This window comes from Motacilla alba, chromosome 7 (assembly GCF_015832195.1).
Source record: "Motacilla alba alba isolate MOTALB_02 chromosome 7, Motacilla_alba_V1.0_pri, whole genome shotgun sequence".
Taxonomy (NCBI): domain Eukaryota; kingdom Metazoa; phylum Chordata; class Aves; order Passeriformes; family Motacillidae; genus Motacilla; species Motacilla alba.
Genome location: NC_052022.1, coordinates 18,493,136 through 18,508,070, shown reverse-complemented (window position 1 = coordinate 18,508,070; position 14,935 = coordinate 18,493,136). Strand labels below are relative to the sequence as shown.

Sequence of the window (14,935 nt, the reverse complement as noted above, 5' to 3'; positions counted from 1 at the left end):
ATGGGACTTCAGCTTTAAGAATGTATGCTGGTGTATGTTTCCGTTTGTCAATATTTACACTGTGGTGGCTTCTCAGAAGTAGATTCACAAAGAGTCCTGATGTGCTAGGTTGGAAATGCAAATAAAATAGTTTCTTCTGAAACTTACTTGTAGTTCAGAATTAGTTGGTGAATGTTAATGAGGTATTTGGTTTTCTCAATACATTTAAAACTACTTTCACTTACATTTTTCCAAGAACATTATTCATACCAAAATACTGGTGTTTTCAGAGCAATACTATCTGAGCAGCCCTGTTTTCAATGTACCTTTAGAATATCCCTCAGAAGAAGAAAAGTTTTGTCTCTTTTAAAAGGTGAGGGTATGAAAACGCATTACATTAATTGACCGAGAGCCCACAGGAAACAATAGATATCAAATATCTCTTTAGTGGGGATACAGTTTTTCCCTGGAGCCCTGTAATATCAGGTTGATACTTAGGACTGAACCGACTTTCTTCATCTTTGAATTACATACAGCTAAATATTTTAATATACAGGCAATGTTGGAACTTGCACGTTTATATCTTGCACAAGACGATACTGATGCCTGTCAGCATCAGTGTTCCTTACTGCTGAAGAGTGACCAAGAAAATGAAGCAGCAACAATGGTATGTGCTGTTATACTAATCCTGCATCAATGCTTTTTGAAGTTTGTGTGCCTGCAATATGATATATTCACAAAACACTACTTTTAAAAGAGCCTACATCTTTGTGATTTAAAAAAAAAAAAAAAAAAGTGAAAAATCCGTGGCAACAAAATGCTTTTCTGTTTATGCCAGCTGATGTTTCAACATGAAGTTTCTAGCACTCATAGCCATTGTTCTACCTCAATATAAAATGAGTCTTTAGAAGTAAAGGAAAAAGTAGTTGTACTAAGATTGGATAAGTATGGCTCAATGCATGTTCTATTGATAATTGGATAATACTCAAGGAAGAAGCTATTTTTCCAGCACAGTAATACGAAAACAAATACCTTTTAAAAAGTGCTAGAATAAAAGAACTATTTATTTCTTTAAGGTAATTTTATAGCCTTGTTCAACCTTAGTTACTCATATTTCTACTTAACAAGTTTTAATCATAGCTGCAGGTTCTTGTCCAGGACTTGTATACTTCTTGGCCTAAAAGACAGCTCAATAGACTGAGCAACTTTTGATGTAACATACTAGGGGCAAAGTTATTTTAAGATAGGAGTAATTTGTTTTCTCATAACAATCTAACGTGAATTTTGTTCTAGTATGGTGCATGAACAGAAGTAATAGCACTCTTGAAATATGTTATTAAATCTGCTTTATATTAGCTAACTATCAATGGAGAGAAACTGAAATTAAAGAACTCATTTTACCTTCCCTGCTGAAGTGAGCTGTCATCCTTCTTTTTCCCTGACTGTAAATTATCTTTGCTTTCCATGTGCATAATCTGCAGTTATTGGTAATAAAATAAAGAGTAAAACTATGCAATGGTAAAAAACCACGTTTGAGAGATATGGCAGGCTACTTAATTACCTTTTAATTTTCACCTTATGTGAAAAGGTGTTCATGTACTTGTTCCTTATTACCTGTGTGTGTTGTATATTGTGTTTCTTTTCCAGAGAGTAATAAAAAGTCCAAGTGATTTTGCTTCTTGTGCAGCTCCTGCAGCACTTTAAAGCTATAGTTTTAGATCTCCATATAACCATAGTTCGTTAATGTTTTCTCCCAAATTTACCCTAAACCAAGACAATTATTTATAACTTCTGTTTAACATTTTCACAATTTACAATATCGTGTTTTGTTTTCTCTAAATTGTTCAAAACTGTAGATGATGGCTGATCTCATGTTCAGGAAGCAAGATTATGAACAAGCTGTTTTTCATTTCCAGCAGCTCCTGGAACGCAAGCCAGGTGAATGTTTAGCAGTGATACTTCAAATTTGTTCTGATATATAGTTTTAACGACAGAGATTAATAAATAGCTGAATAAAAACTCTTTGTTTGATTAAAAAGAAATGTTTTATTTATAATGTAATGGATACTAAAGCCAAAGACCTTTACTATATATAAAAACATAAAGATATTTTAAGGGAATATGATAAAAAATATTTCTTGTAGATACAGTAATTTACTTTACTGCAATGTAATGTGCATAGTTTACCTTAAGCCAAATATAAACAGGATGTTATTTACTTGTTCACTGTAAAGCACTTTCTTTTGTATTAAAAATGTCAAGTGTATGAGCACAAAGGTAATGTTTTATTTGAAGACTAATAAAGGAAACTTTTCTTGTACAGCAGTAAGGTTTTTTTTAGCAATTTTCAAGTCAGGACCAGAGAGAAAGCTACTAAAATCTATTAAAATTTTATTATAATGAATGTAAAGCTTTCTAGTGGACTTTAAAAGAAGTCACAAGAGTGCAGCAAATGGTTTTGAGTGCTTTTGAAAGTGAGGTACAATTATACTTCTGTAAAAACCTTTTCAAACATATTGCAAGTATCTCTTGACTCATTCTTGTATTTAAGGTTACTGTGTAATATGCCTTATGTATTAAATTTTTATATGTGAAAAAATTAAGGCAGGCTCATTATTTCTTATCTTATTCATGTAGCAAATAAATAGAATTACAGTCTGCTAATTATTTGTATATTTAGATAACTATGCCACCCTCTCTCGATTAATTGATCTGTTAAGAAGAGCCGGGAAATTAGAAGAGGTCCCAAGATTTCTTTTAATGGCTGAAAAACATTCTTCCCGAACAAAGCTTGAACCAGGATTTCACTACTGCAAAGGACTGTATCTTTGGTACTTGCAATTATTATTAAGATAAGATTTATTTGACTATGAAGGATAGATTTAAATTAATTTTCTTGTCATCCATTATCATTTAAAGGTATTTGTTGATTTGATCAGGATTTAAGGAAATTCTCAGTTTCTCTGAATATCTCAGTATATTCTTCCAGGTTCAATAATGTAATTCTATTTATCTTCACATTTTATAACTTGTCAGACTATTTTTAGTTTGCAAAAACAAGACCCTTGCAATAATATGTGTGCTGTCCAAACCTTGCAATATCAGTGTGTGCAAATGGGTCATCTGTTTTTAAATACTTGGGTTTATTGGGATTTGGGTGGAATTTGGAACAGACAATTTTACTTGCCTAGCTTTAAATATTTTAATTATCCTTGTAGGTACACAGGTGAACCAAATGATGCACTGCGGCATTTTAATAAAGCTCGAAAGGACAGTGACTGGGGACAGAATGCCATCTACAACATGATTGAAATTTGTTTGAACCCAGATAATGAAACTGTGGGTGGAGAAGTCTTTGAAAATCTTGATGCTGATATAGGGTAGGTGAATTAAATAAATATTTCTTGGATTATTCTGTCATCTCCTTCTTCTGCTGCCCCTTGGCAATGTGCCTTAATTTAAATTGCTAGAACTTAGAGATCATCTAGTGCTTTGGGTATTCTGTGTTATTGTGAGAGACCATTCTATACTGTAATAAGTGAGTCTCAAGCAGAAAATGTAGAAGATTTGCTCTGGAGTGCTGGTCACTTGCAGTGTTACAATCAGCATGTTGGGTTGGAATTGCTATTGTTGAAGAGAATCAATGTAGAATGCCTGTATACCAGGGCCATTTTTCTACAAAACGGCATGTCTTTAGCACAGAAGCATTTCTAACTTGTAATTAGTTTGTTGTGTATTAAAAAAAATAAGCTTCTATGAACATTTTTTTTCTGATAATAGTAATTCAACAGAGAAGCAAGAGTCTGTGCAATTGGCTGTAAGAACAGCAGGAAACCTGCTGAAGGAACTCAAGCCTCAGACCATTCAGGGTCACATTCAACTTCGAATCCTGGAAAATTATTGTCTCATGGCAACCAAACAAAAATCAAGTGTTGAGGAAGCACTGAGCACTTTCACAGAAATAGTTGAGGCTGAGGTTAGTAACCTGTCTCATTTCCTCACTCTGCCCTTTCATACTTACTACATTTTTTTAAACTAGTCTCACAGTTTACATTCAGCAACGGTGGCACATGTTAGTGCTATTTGCTCTAAGGATTATTCTCCTATTGAAGAAGATTTTATATAAAATTTGAAAAAGGCGTTTCTTCTTTTTTCTTCAATGCACTATGACAAATGTTTTTACAGCACAACCTTAGAAACAGATGTAAAGGCAGAATACCAACAGTGAGTCAGGAGAGGAAGAAAGAAGCATTTCAGTTAGCTCCTGATACAACTACTCTCTGCATGTAGGAGTTGCAGTTGCAAGATGTGACCCCCATTCTCATCCTTTACTAATGAAGTCAAAAATTGCACTTGTGCCAGGAGTTCTTACTGCTTGCTTTTGAGGCTCTTGCCTAGAATGGTGGCTTTTAAGAATCCTGTTTATTTATATAAAGCTTGGATGCACACAGTTTAGACATTAAATTTTTAGGAGCTGTACACCTAATAAGAGGAATCAGAGTCCCTTTCACTAATATTTGATAGGCACTTCTGCAAGCGAAAAATTCCACTTTTATTGTAACTTCCAAGTGACTCCAGATTTTATCTGACGTGTTTACTTGTGTATAAAAAGTATAGCTCTTAGTGTTATCTGATTTTTTTTCTTGTGAGATGAAATACCTGTGGACTTTTTCAGCATTTCTTGTGCCTGGTGGTTATCATGATTACAGAAATAATTGTAGCACTAGGTGCAAAACATGTCTGTAAGATTAGATGCTCTATCTTTATTTCCTGAGATTTAGCTTTTAGTTTAGTTTTTAGATACCTGATGAAAGTCTTACTTAAAAAAAAAAATCAAAATAAAAAATGCATTAAGCAGTCACTGTATGTTTTACTGCAGAAGGATCATATACCAGCACTTTTGGGAATGGCCACGGCCTACATGATCTTGAAACAGACTCCACGAGCCAGAAACCAGTTAAAACGAATTTCAAAGATGAGCTGGAATCCCATTGATGCAGAGGAGTTTGAAAAGAGTTGGCTTCTGCTTGCAGATATATATATTCAATCTGCAAAATACGATATGGCAGGTGAACTTCTAAAACGATGCCTTCGTCATAACAGGGTAAGTCAGTGCACATTGAAAGTAACCTTAGAATCTTTCTATTTTAATTCAAAATGTTTACTTTTCCTCTGAAACAGAATTTTGAAATATATTTATTTGTTCACTTGCCTGGTATTTCACTCGTTAAGGAGAAGTAGACCAAAACAAGACAGGAAACCAGCAACTTCACACTGGAGGGTAGTAAACAAACCTGTGAATGCTGCTTAGTCATTTTTGTTCATGTTCTGTAGCAACTTCCACAAGTTTCAGCTAAGGGGACTCTAAAAGCTTGGAGTGTTTATGAAATGTCAGAGATGCATTTTACAGTCTCACAAAAGTGATGAAGAAGGATGTGGCTGTGTAAATTTTGGAGACTTTGCTCCATTCACTGACATGCTGTCTTCATATTTTATGTTTCTAAACATTTATGTTCATAAGCCTGCTACAGAGCAGGATTTTTTTTTTTAATCCTGGTATTAATCTTTTTCTGTGGCAATACTGTCTGGTAGATTGTCAGGGGACAAGGTCTAATGTATTGTTTACCTCAGGGTTCCTGAGCAGGCAAACTGCACAATACCCTGCTTTGACTATGGGAACAAGCACAGATCTCAGCTTCTGCTTATTTTTCATTTTGATCAGCAAAAAGGTGATCATGTTTTTCTATCTTGACTTTCCTTCTTGTGAGGCAGTCCAGTAGGCTGGTGTTCCATACACACTGTGCTTCAGGTTCAGGGTCCTGTTTATAGAGCACAGATTTGGTTTAGAAAAGGACACAGTGCTTATACTTTTTTTATTAATTCATTAGTATAGAAGGTAAGGTTCGTTATTCAGTCCCATTTTAGCAGCTTCTGAGAGAGATTTTTTTTAAATACATTATTTCTAAATATAAAAAGAGAGCTACAACAGCTCTTGTTATAGTGTTATTATGTACTTCTGCAGAGAGGCCTTTTTAAAAATACAATGTGCTCAGTTTCAAAATCCACACAGTTGGAGGATAAACACGAGCCATCTCCCAAAACAAGACTTATCTTGAAATAGATGGTCTGTTGAGCAGGTGTATACCATGAATGCTGCTTTGTTGTGGAAATTACCAAGTAATTGGTAATTTCCTAAAAACATAGCCTACCAAGTAATTTGTTTTCTTCTAAAAAGTTTGGGACCCATGAGGGTTAAACAGGCTAGTTAACTAGACACCCCCCTAGTTAAACAGGCTCTGCTTATAGCAAGTAGGACAGCAGATTGGAAATGTGTATATCTGGCTCCTTGCAAACCAGCACAGGAAAGAGAGGGACTTCTCTACATCTTGTATGCAAAGCTGGTAAGCAGGAATTGTGCTATACAATCTTGTTAATCCACAAGACAATATTTTAGGTGGTATTCTCCAATTCAGAGGAGTTGATTGGATTGAGAAAACATGTTACTCTGATTCGTTAGTTTTTCTGTGAGTTTAACAGAATTGAATGGCATATATATACAATTTAAGTAAATATGTTGAGTGAAAATTTCATAAAAGCCTAGTGTAATTTAATAAGAATTTTTTTTTATTTTGAAAGACATAGGATTGGTTAGTAAGATCCCAGTGAGCAGACTGTTTATATGAAATTGAGGCTTTTTACTGATTACTCCTCTTGATTTTGAACTTTTCTTTTTGTTTATCACAAATGAGAGGGGAAGTATATTTTTATCCTCAACTTTCAAGCATTCCCATACTGATCCCACTAGGCTGTGATTTGAAAGCTTTTTATCAGTAGATTTTGAAAGCCTAATTGGAAGTCGTAAATTTCAAGATGGAAGGTAATTTATATATCAATATTGCTTTGCGTTGTCTTTGTAAAAAAGGTGCATATGTTTTTCTCTTGAAAATATTTTACCTATTAGCAGCATGATAATATAAACTTTTCATGGTATGGGCTGCAGTAGTTAGGTTTTTAATAAATTGTTTTCTGCTTTATTTATTAAATGTAAGATTTCTGCAGGAATTACTATATCTTTTATATGAAGTTCTGTTATAGAGTTAGATGGATTTATATGTATGTATAATATAAGCAAAGCTAGTATTTTCAACTAATGCTTAATAGTTTTTTGGAATGTGCTCTTTAGATGCTTGTGACTTGCTGCTTGGATTCATTAAGAAATTAAATACTTAATGGTTGATTTTTCTCTTTAGGTTACTTGTGACTGTCTTTAAGCTTTAATTGGAAAATTATAATGTTAAACCATTTCCAAAAACAAAGCCATAAACATACTTTCTTAAGAAAAAAATCCAAACAATGTTTGTGGAAGGTGCAACACTCGACTTGAAATGCAGCTGTGTGGGGTTATTATTAACTGAGAGAGATATCTATTTTTGTAGGAGTCGTTGCAGTGGTCTCTGTGATGAACTCTGTACTTGACCTGGAGTAGAGCATAATTCTGTATAACTCATTTATAACACAGATACTTTAAATCAAGGCTATTGTGTCATCAAAGTTAGAACAAGTATCACTTTTATTTTCCAGTTGTATGGATTTGGAGTGTTTTAGCAATTAATTTGTCAGTATTATTATATGCAAGCTTACTTAAATGAAATTTTGAATGAATACTTATATTTTGCAGTCATGCTGCAAGGCTTATGAATACATGGGATACATAATGGAAAAGGAACAGGCATATAAGGATGCAGCAATAAATTATGAGATGGCCTGGAAATATGGAAACCAGACGAATCCAACAGTAGGCATGTATATATAACCTATAAAGTATGATTTTGGGCACTATGGTAGGAATGAAACAACTACCTTTTACTGGAAAGACTACTTTTAATTTTCCATAGAAATAAAGTATCACTGATTTTCCTCGCATAAAACCAGAAATGTTTAAAGGTGTACTGAACATGGAAAGCCCTCATGGCAAGAGGTAGCAGCTTTATGATACTTCAGAAGTTTCTGCTTACTGTTGTAGTACAAGGTTAGATCTGAAACAGTTGCAGTTGGCTATTTGTGAACAACGTTCTCTGTATGTACAGCTTTAACTTCAATAATGTATTTATAGTAATCTGCTGTATATTGTTTCTAGTAGGGAGTCTTCTATAATTTTATGTATATATATGTATATGGTGGTGGCAGGTCACTGATTTGTTTATTTCATTTTTGATTCAAATTATCTGTATAATCAGGTTTTATCTACATGACTGAAGATTTTTTAAAAAAATTAAGTGTCCTTAAATATATCTATTTTAAAAAAGATGGCCATCTGAAAACTTGAGGCACTAGTCAAGTTTCAGTTTGTATAATAAATTGAAATTTGCACTAAATCGTCACATATTAAAACAGTTTCAATGTAGGAAACCATTTGTGAAAAGGATATGTAGGATTAAATGCCATTTTCTTACTCAACACCTGGAATCTGTCCGTAGGTCCCAAGGCCAGCGGTTGACACAAATTCTCTTCCAGGTTTTGGATGTGTTTATTGCCCCTTGGAAATACATACAACTTCTAGTCTTTCATCTGTGCTCACTCTTTGTGCCCTGTGGGGTTTTTTTAGTGTTAGGATGAGATAGTCTTTGGCATCAGCTGAAAAAGCAGTGTTTTTAATAAAAGATTCTAACTGTTATGTGCATGAACTGCCAAACATTTGTTTCTTTACCTGAACTGCAGTGGTTTGGTTCATGCTTTTATCTAATATGATCTGTAGATTAAAGTAGTACTTTATTAATGGGACTAAATGTTTGTAGGTTAGCTCCTGCTTTTATAACATAGTTCTGAAAATGCACATACATGGATGGATTACCAAAACTGAATGTGTTGTGAATCACATGAACTGTGAGTCAAAAAATAAGGAGGGTCAAACCAGAGGAAGGCTTAAAACAGAAATAAAAATTACTAATAAAATCTGACTATAGGTTAAATGGAAAAACCTTTATATATCTGAGTTTGGGTGCAGTAATTTTACTAAAAATTCCTGTTCTTGTAGACTGAGCCATGGTACTGTTGCTAAAATATTGCATCTGTTAATCAAATGAAATGTATTAGAAAGAAATTTCAGTAGTAAAGAGTTGTGATTTCTTGAGTTTGTACAGAACATAGATCAAGACTTGTCATTTCTTTTATTTTGAAACCCTCTGGAGAGTGGTAATTCAACAAATTACAAAACCTTTTGATATCTAGATAGGAGAGTTCCTGAGAGAAATTAAACTTGAAATTATCTTGCATACAAAAGAGAGTATGGTATTGAAGGTACTTTGTGCATTTGTTTCTAGTTTTGCATTACAGCATTGTGAGGATGGTCATGCATTAGAACAAAAATGGTTAAAACAGCAAATTTCCATCTGGCAAGTAAAGCCATACAAACGGTATCAGATCCTGTATTTACCAGTGAGGATAAGTTTAAAAATGAAAGATTTAAAATTTCAAATTTTGGAAATGGCAAATGCTTTTAATGTTTTTTTTTCTCGGGCCTAGTATCTGTCCAGGCTTATATAGTCTCTGTCCAGGCTGATATGCTTGAGCTGTACCTCTTAGGTTGCAACTATCAGCCTGGCATGTTGCTATGCGACTTAGCTATTCCACGTGACTTTTTATATCAGTGCTCTGCTGACACTGGTACTGAATAGCATTTTAATTCCCTAGTTTGTTGCACTTTTTTTTTTTTTTTTTTCACTTTTTTCCTTTAATAATGTTATTACCTTTGCAGAGGGACAGTGTATTGCAGGCCACAGTGAGAAACTCTGTGGGATACCATGGTAATTGAAAGAATGCAGACATTATGTATTCTCTCTAGTAGCACATGCTCTCCAGAATAATGTCTCCTTTTGATTCAGACATAGCTATCAGTGTGTAAAGGACTTTTATTTACTACTTGAAGTGACTTTCAGTAGAAATTTTGATCATTACCAGGCTTATATGAGACAACAGTAGGAAAAAAAAAACCTTTAGAAACACATGGTGACCCAAAATAATTTCAAATGTGATATTTTTATTATTCAATACAGAAACTGAAATTGTTGCTTTTCCTCTCCCCTCTCTCCCCTCACCCCTTTCATTACAGGCTACAGGCTGGCTTTCAATTACCTGAAAGGGAAGAGATATGTTGATGCAATTGATGTTTGCCATAAGGTAGAATTTGTATATGTGTTTAATACTCTGTCTCCTGTAGCAACATTCTTTACATAATGACCCTTCTTTTTGGTTGAGTTTACATTTCTAAAATACGTAGCTTAATGTTGGAAAAGTGCCCTATCTGAAAAGTTTAATATCCTCTTCATAATTGCACTGTCTTGAGCTCCATGGAACCAGACAAATGAAAGTGACTGGCTCTCACATGTGAAGGAATATTCAAATGGCACTGCCTTCTTTTGGCCACGCCATTGCAACTTGGTGAATCCATACAGAAGTATAGATGAAAAAATTTATCAAATCAAATATTAGTACCAGAAGACACTGTTAGAAAGTAACATGAGGTATTAACTTTGTATGGTACAAACATAAGCAGACCAAATGCAGAGTAAGAGGAAGGGAAGAGCTACTATTAAAGAAGTAGAGAGAATATTATGAATTAATAATTATTCATATTAATCATAAAATAAATTAAATTTGCTATTTTTGGGAAAAATAAAGATAATTAGGAAGGGCAAAATGAATGGAAAGGTAAGAGAGAAGAGGAAATTGAAGGGGAGAAGATGAAGTAGGTAGAATATGCTTAAGAAAGAGCCAAGGGAGTGAAAACATAAAGGCAGTTCATCATCGCAGAGAAAGTATGCTTAAAACCTCAGAAGTGTCTCCAGAGGTGCCTTCTGAGTCATGCAATTCAAGCCACACAGAGGCTTTAGCCCTTGTCCCCCATGTCTTTTGCACCAAGCTGAAAGGACAGTGGAAATGAAGCAAAGTGTCTTTGATAGAGGTGGTTTTGACTTGCATGTGTGGTGGTCTCTATCCACAATTAAATACTTGTGCGTTCTTAAAACAAATGTTGTTATTTTCGTTTTAAAATGCGTCAGCTCAGTGATGAGGGGGATTACCAACTCAGAACTTTTGGGTTGTATTGTCTTTTGACAGGTCCTTAAAGTACATCCAAACTATCCGAAGATCAGGAAGGAAATATTGGACAAGGCCCGTGCATCTCTAAGAAACTGAATTTGTTTTTTGTAAGATTCATGGAGTTCTGTTAACCAGACTTTGGAAACTATGAATGAAATACTGCAGTGACAGAGACCACGTCAGCAAAAAAATACTGTGGATATGATGAATTTAACTAAATTAGAGATCTGGGTTGTTTTTATGAAAAATCTGCAACGCTGAAGGAATTTTATTCGTTCTTACTCAAGATAGAATACCTCTCCCACGTGTGTTATGTAAATTGTTATTGGCATTATAAAAATGTTTTAAACATATAACTCAAAATTTTGTTGTGTTTATTTGAAACAACACTAAAACAACTTTTCTTATCTACTGGAGGTGCATTTTTAAAGATGCTGGATTTTAGTTCATGTAAACCATTAATTTATAATTACAGTGTAATCTTTATTAGTACAGGTGTATTTCTAAATTATGAGGAGGTTTTATTTCACATATATTAAAGATGTGCTTTATTTTTTTAAAATCTTGAAAACAGCCATGTGCATTGTTCTCAATTAAATTTATATTTTAAATGAAAATGTAACAGTTAAAATTTACATCCTGTGTAAATACTGAGTAAAGACTTTTCATAGATCCTACAGCTCTTACACAGAATTTACTTTCTGGTCATGCTATTATCCACCTGTCGGATTTCCATGAAGAAAACTGTTCTTAATTTGTAGTGGATAGTCTTTCAACACTGTTTGTGTAGACAATATAGTCATGTGCAGAAATTGGCATTCATTTTGTTTGATCATCTATAAAACATCTTTTTAGGGAAATAACTTTTATTACAGGATGTTATTATCTTGTCTCGCATACAGAATACACCTGTGAATCTTTAGGGGAGCAGTAGCGTGTCATGAATGAGTGAAAGGAAGAAGAAAGATCAGGTTTCTTTTCACTGATGCAGAATTTTTAAAAAACCCTGTTACACTGCTGTATTTGGTTTTCAAATAGCACTTGATGTGGTGTATGTCTTACACATACCACATCAAGTAATGCTTTAAGAAAAGTAATGTTTTGGCATGAAAAGGGAATTCTTAATGGTAGTGATTAAGTTTATATATTTTATAAGCAATTTGAGTTTTTGGCTTTTCCTGTTGACATTGTGTAAAGTCAATTTCAGTTTGATTTTTGAGTTTGTTTTTAGGACAACTCAATGTTAAGGCTACCAAAGGGAGCCTGTTTGCTGTATCTAATCTTGCTTATCAATAACTGGGTGCTATATCTTGGGGAAATTTTAGCCTTGTTTTCTGAATACATTGAGGTGCATCAGTTAGACAAGGATGCTGCCTGCTGGTGGTTGCTAGGTCCTGCATTCCAGTGACTTTGGAGCTGTTGGTCAGCTAAACTAAAATGAATAAATGTGTCTCAGGACTATAACATTTCTGCAAGATTTGTGTGGATATTAGAATGAAGAAGAGACTCAAATAAGTGGCCTCTTCTTTGCTAGGGGTCCTTGAAAATTTCGGTGTGGCTTTGTCCCTTCTCTTTGAGCACTATCAAAGTCAGTGTGTACATGACTGCCCCCTGTTTCTTGCATGTAAGTTTTGCAGCATGACAGACCTCAGAGGAGGAAGATTTAGTATACCAGGGGAAAACTGATGGTATTGGAGTGGAATGAGGAACATGGAAAGATCTGGAGAATGCTGAGGAGGGGGGAACTGTGACAGGTGGGCTGTGGAGGGTCAGTAGGTTATAAATTCTTAAACTATGCTCATTGGTGGGGTTTTTCAACTATTAAAAGAATAAGTACTTATTGAGGCAGCTTCTAGTAAAACAACATTTCTTTGTACACAGCCTTATTCATGCAGGATCCATGTGTTGTTACTTCCTGGATTGCATAGGAATAACATTTAGCTGAAGTTCAGAATAGAAATGGGTGCAAAGATGTTTTCAAAAATGTCAAGACACCTGCATCTGATTTGCTTTTCTCATAAGATGGACATTAGCCTTTCATAAGGTGGGTGTGACAGATTAAGTCTTGACCATGGTAAGATACAGAAATTAGTTGATAGAAATCGAACTGAGGCTTCAGGCTTTCTGTGGCTAACTTTTGGTGAAGAGTTTTATGTATAAACTGTGCAGGTAGGATTTGTGAATTCCCATTAGCCATCTAGGCACTGGTGTCTTTTTATATATAAGGTTTTTAAAATAGGAGTACAAATGAGACATGTCTTTGAATTTCAGTTAAAAAAAAGGCTCTAAGTAGTCTTTCAGAAAAAAATCTTTCTTTAGTATAATATTCTCAGTAGAAATAAATGTCCTTTTTATATCCCTTTTGGTATATATAAGCCAATTTAAATTTTCCTGTGCTTATTTTCTTTTTTTTTTTTTTCCTTTATCTGCAGAAGAAATGTTTTGGTGTCATACCTCTCTGCTTTTACTGTTTCTTACTTTAAAAATGCATGTTCTGGTAGTTTGGTGGGGCGTTTTAGCTCCTTAATAAGTGGGTTTGAATGGAAGAGACTTCTGGGATGGAGGGGAGTCAGTAATGCTAATTTCAAAGCCCTGAGCTCTTCAGTGTGATGTTGCTTAGCAACCCATCTTCCAGTTTTGCCTTTGATGAATAAAAGAGGAGAGTGAAGCTGTGGGTTTCTATTGATTCATTCACTGGAACTGAAAATCTAAGCATCTTGTAACTATAGCAACATAAGCCATAGGTGTCTCTTCCTCCTCTCTCTTGTCCCCCTTTTCATCTGCAGGTACAGAATGCCTAGAACATCTTCTAGAGGAAATGAAATGATTTTTGGTAACACTGTGCTAAATACTATTTTCTGTTTTAATTTGCAACCATTTTTTTAGATTTGTCGAATGCTAAAAAGATGGTCTAGAAAAAGTATCATTAGGCAAAAATAATTAGTATAAATAGCTAAAAGTAACTTAGCTAGTAAAATTCTTAACAAAAATAGAGTGGAAGGATTTTGAAGGGTTTTTTTCCCATTTCTGGACTAGGTTTGATTATTGCAAATAATTCCTCAAATATGGCTACAGCAATTTTTAGAAAGTCTGTAGACTTCCTAAAATCAGGCAGCTCTGGTTTAGTAACCTAAAATTTAATCTTGTTATTCATTAAATGAGTGAGTAGTTTTATAAACATACTTTAAACAGAGCTTATAATGTTAGACAATTTGCTGGAGGTTTTCTTTGAAAGCTGACATTTCAAGAAAGTCTCAGTGGCAGTGGATTCTGGCTCTTCAGAAGTTGATGATAAAGAGCTCCTTAATGTGTTCTATATATAGTGCTGAATAGGGGAAAAATAGGAAAAAAAGAAAATATTTTCCTAGCAAGTACTTATCCATCAGCTTATGACTATGCCACTTTTCAAAGATGTGAACAGTGGTTTTGCTATTTAGCTTCATTTGCTCTGTGGTTGTACCTCTTGCTTCATCTTGCAATGAAATTAGAACTCTTTGATTTTTGCAACATTGACCTGCCATAAAATGTAGAGAATTGGACCATTACTGTAAAAAAAGCTCATGCTTCTGTCTCTGCTAAAAGTTGTTGCTGATTGTGTGATGTGGTGCTTGCTAAAAGAGAAGCTGTGTGAATGGTCCAAGTCTTGTTCTGAGGTGGGGTTTTCTTTTGATACTGTTCTTGATGGTTGGGCTTGGGTGTTTGGGTTTTTTAAGGAGTCAGTATGCCCGTTAATGCAGGCTTTATTTTGGAAAACAGCAGATTTTTAAAAGCTCACTCTAGAAATTTGCCTTGAATTTTGTGCTACAGAAGTTGAACTCTGGCTGTGCCTGTCTCAGGTGCTGTAGTGCTTTGCACAGTT

At 34.4% G+C, this 14,935-nt stretch overlaps 1 protein-coding gene across 7 annotated transcripts in view; it reads left to right on the top strand.

The window, feature by feature from the left end:
- Positions 1-11,431, top strand: part of TTC21B (tetratricopeptide repeat domain 21B) — a 34,675-nt gene extending 23,244 nt beyond the window's left edge. For 4 of the 7 annotated variants that reach the window (XM_038142941.1, XM_038142938.1, XM_038142943.1 and 1 more), the window contains 9 exons: positions 536-646; positions 1,836-1,917; positions 2,660-2,810; positions 3,198-3,359; positions 3,760-3,955; positions 4,859-5,083; positions 7,658-7,778; positions 10,088-10,155; positions 11,095-11,431. In XM_038142941.1, coding sequence (XP_037998869.1) covers positions 536-646; positions 1,836-1,917; positions 2,660-2,810; positions 3,198-3,359; positions 3,760-3,955; positions 4,859-5,083; positions 7,658-7,778; positions 10,088-10,155; positions 11,095-11,172 — 1,194 coding nt within the window. In that variant the 3' untranslated portion in view covers positions 11,173-11,431. Of the gene's footprint in view, positions 1-535; positions 647-1,835; positions 1,918-2,659; positions 2,811-3,197; positions 3,360-3,759; positions 3,956-4,858; positions 5,084-7,657; positions 7,779-10,087; positions 10,156-11,094 lie in introns of those variants that run through there. The other 3 variants (XM_038142940.1, XM_038142942.1, XM_038142946.1) reach the window with 3 other exon arrangements.
- Positions 11,432-14,935: the final 3,504 nt, after the last annotated feature.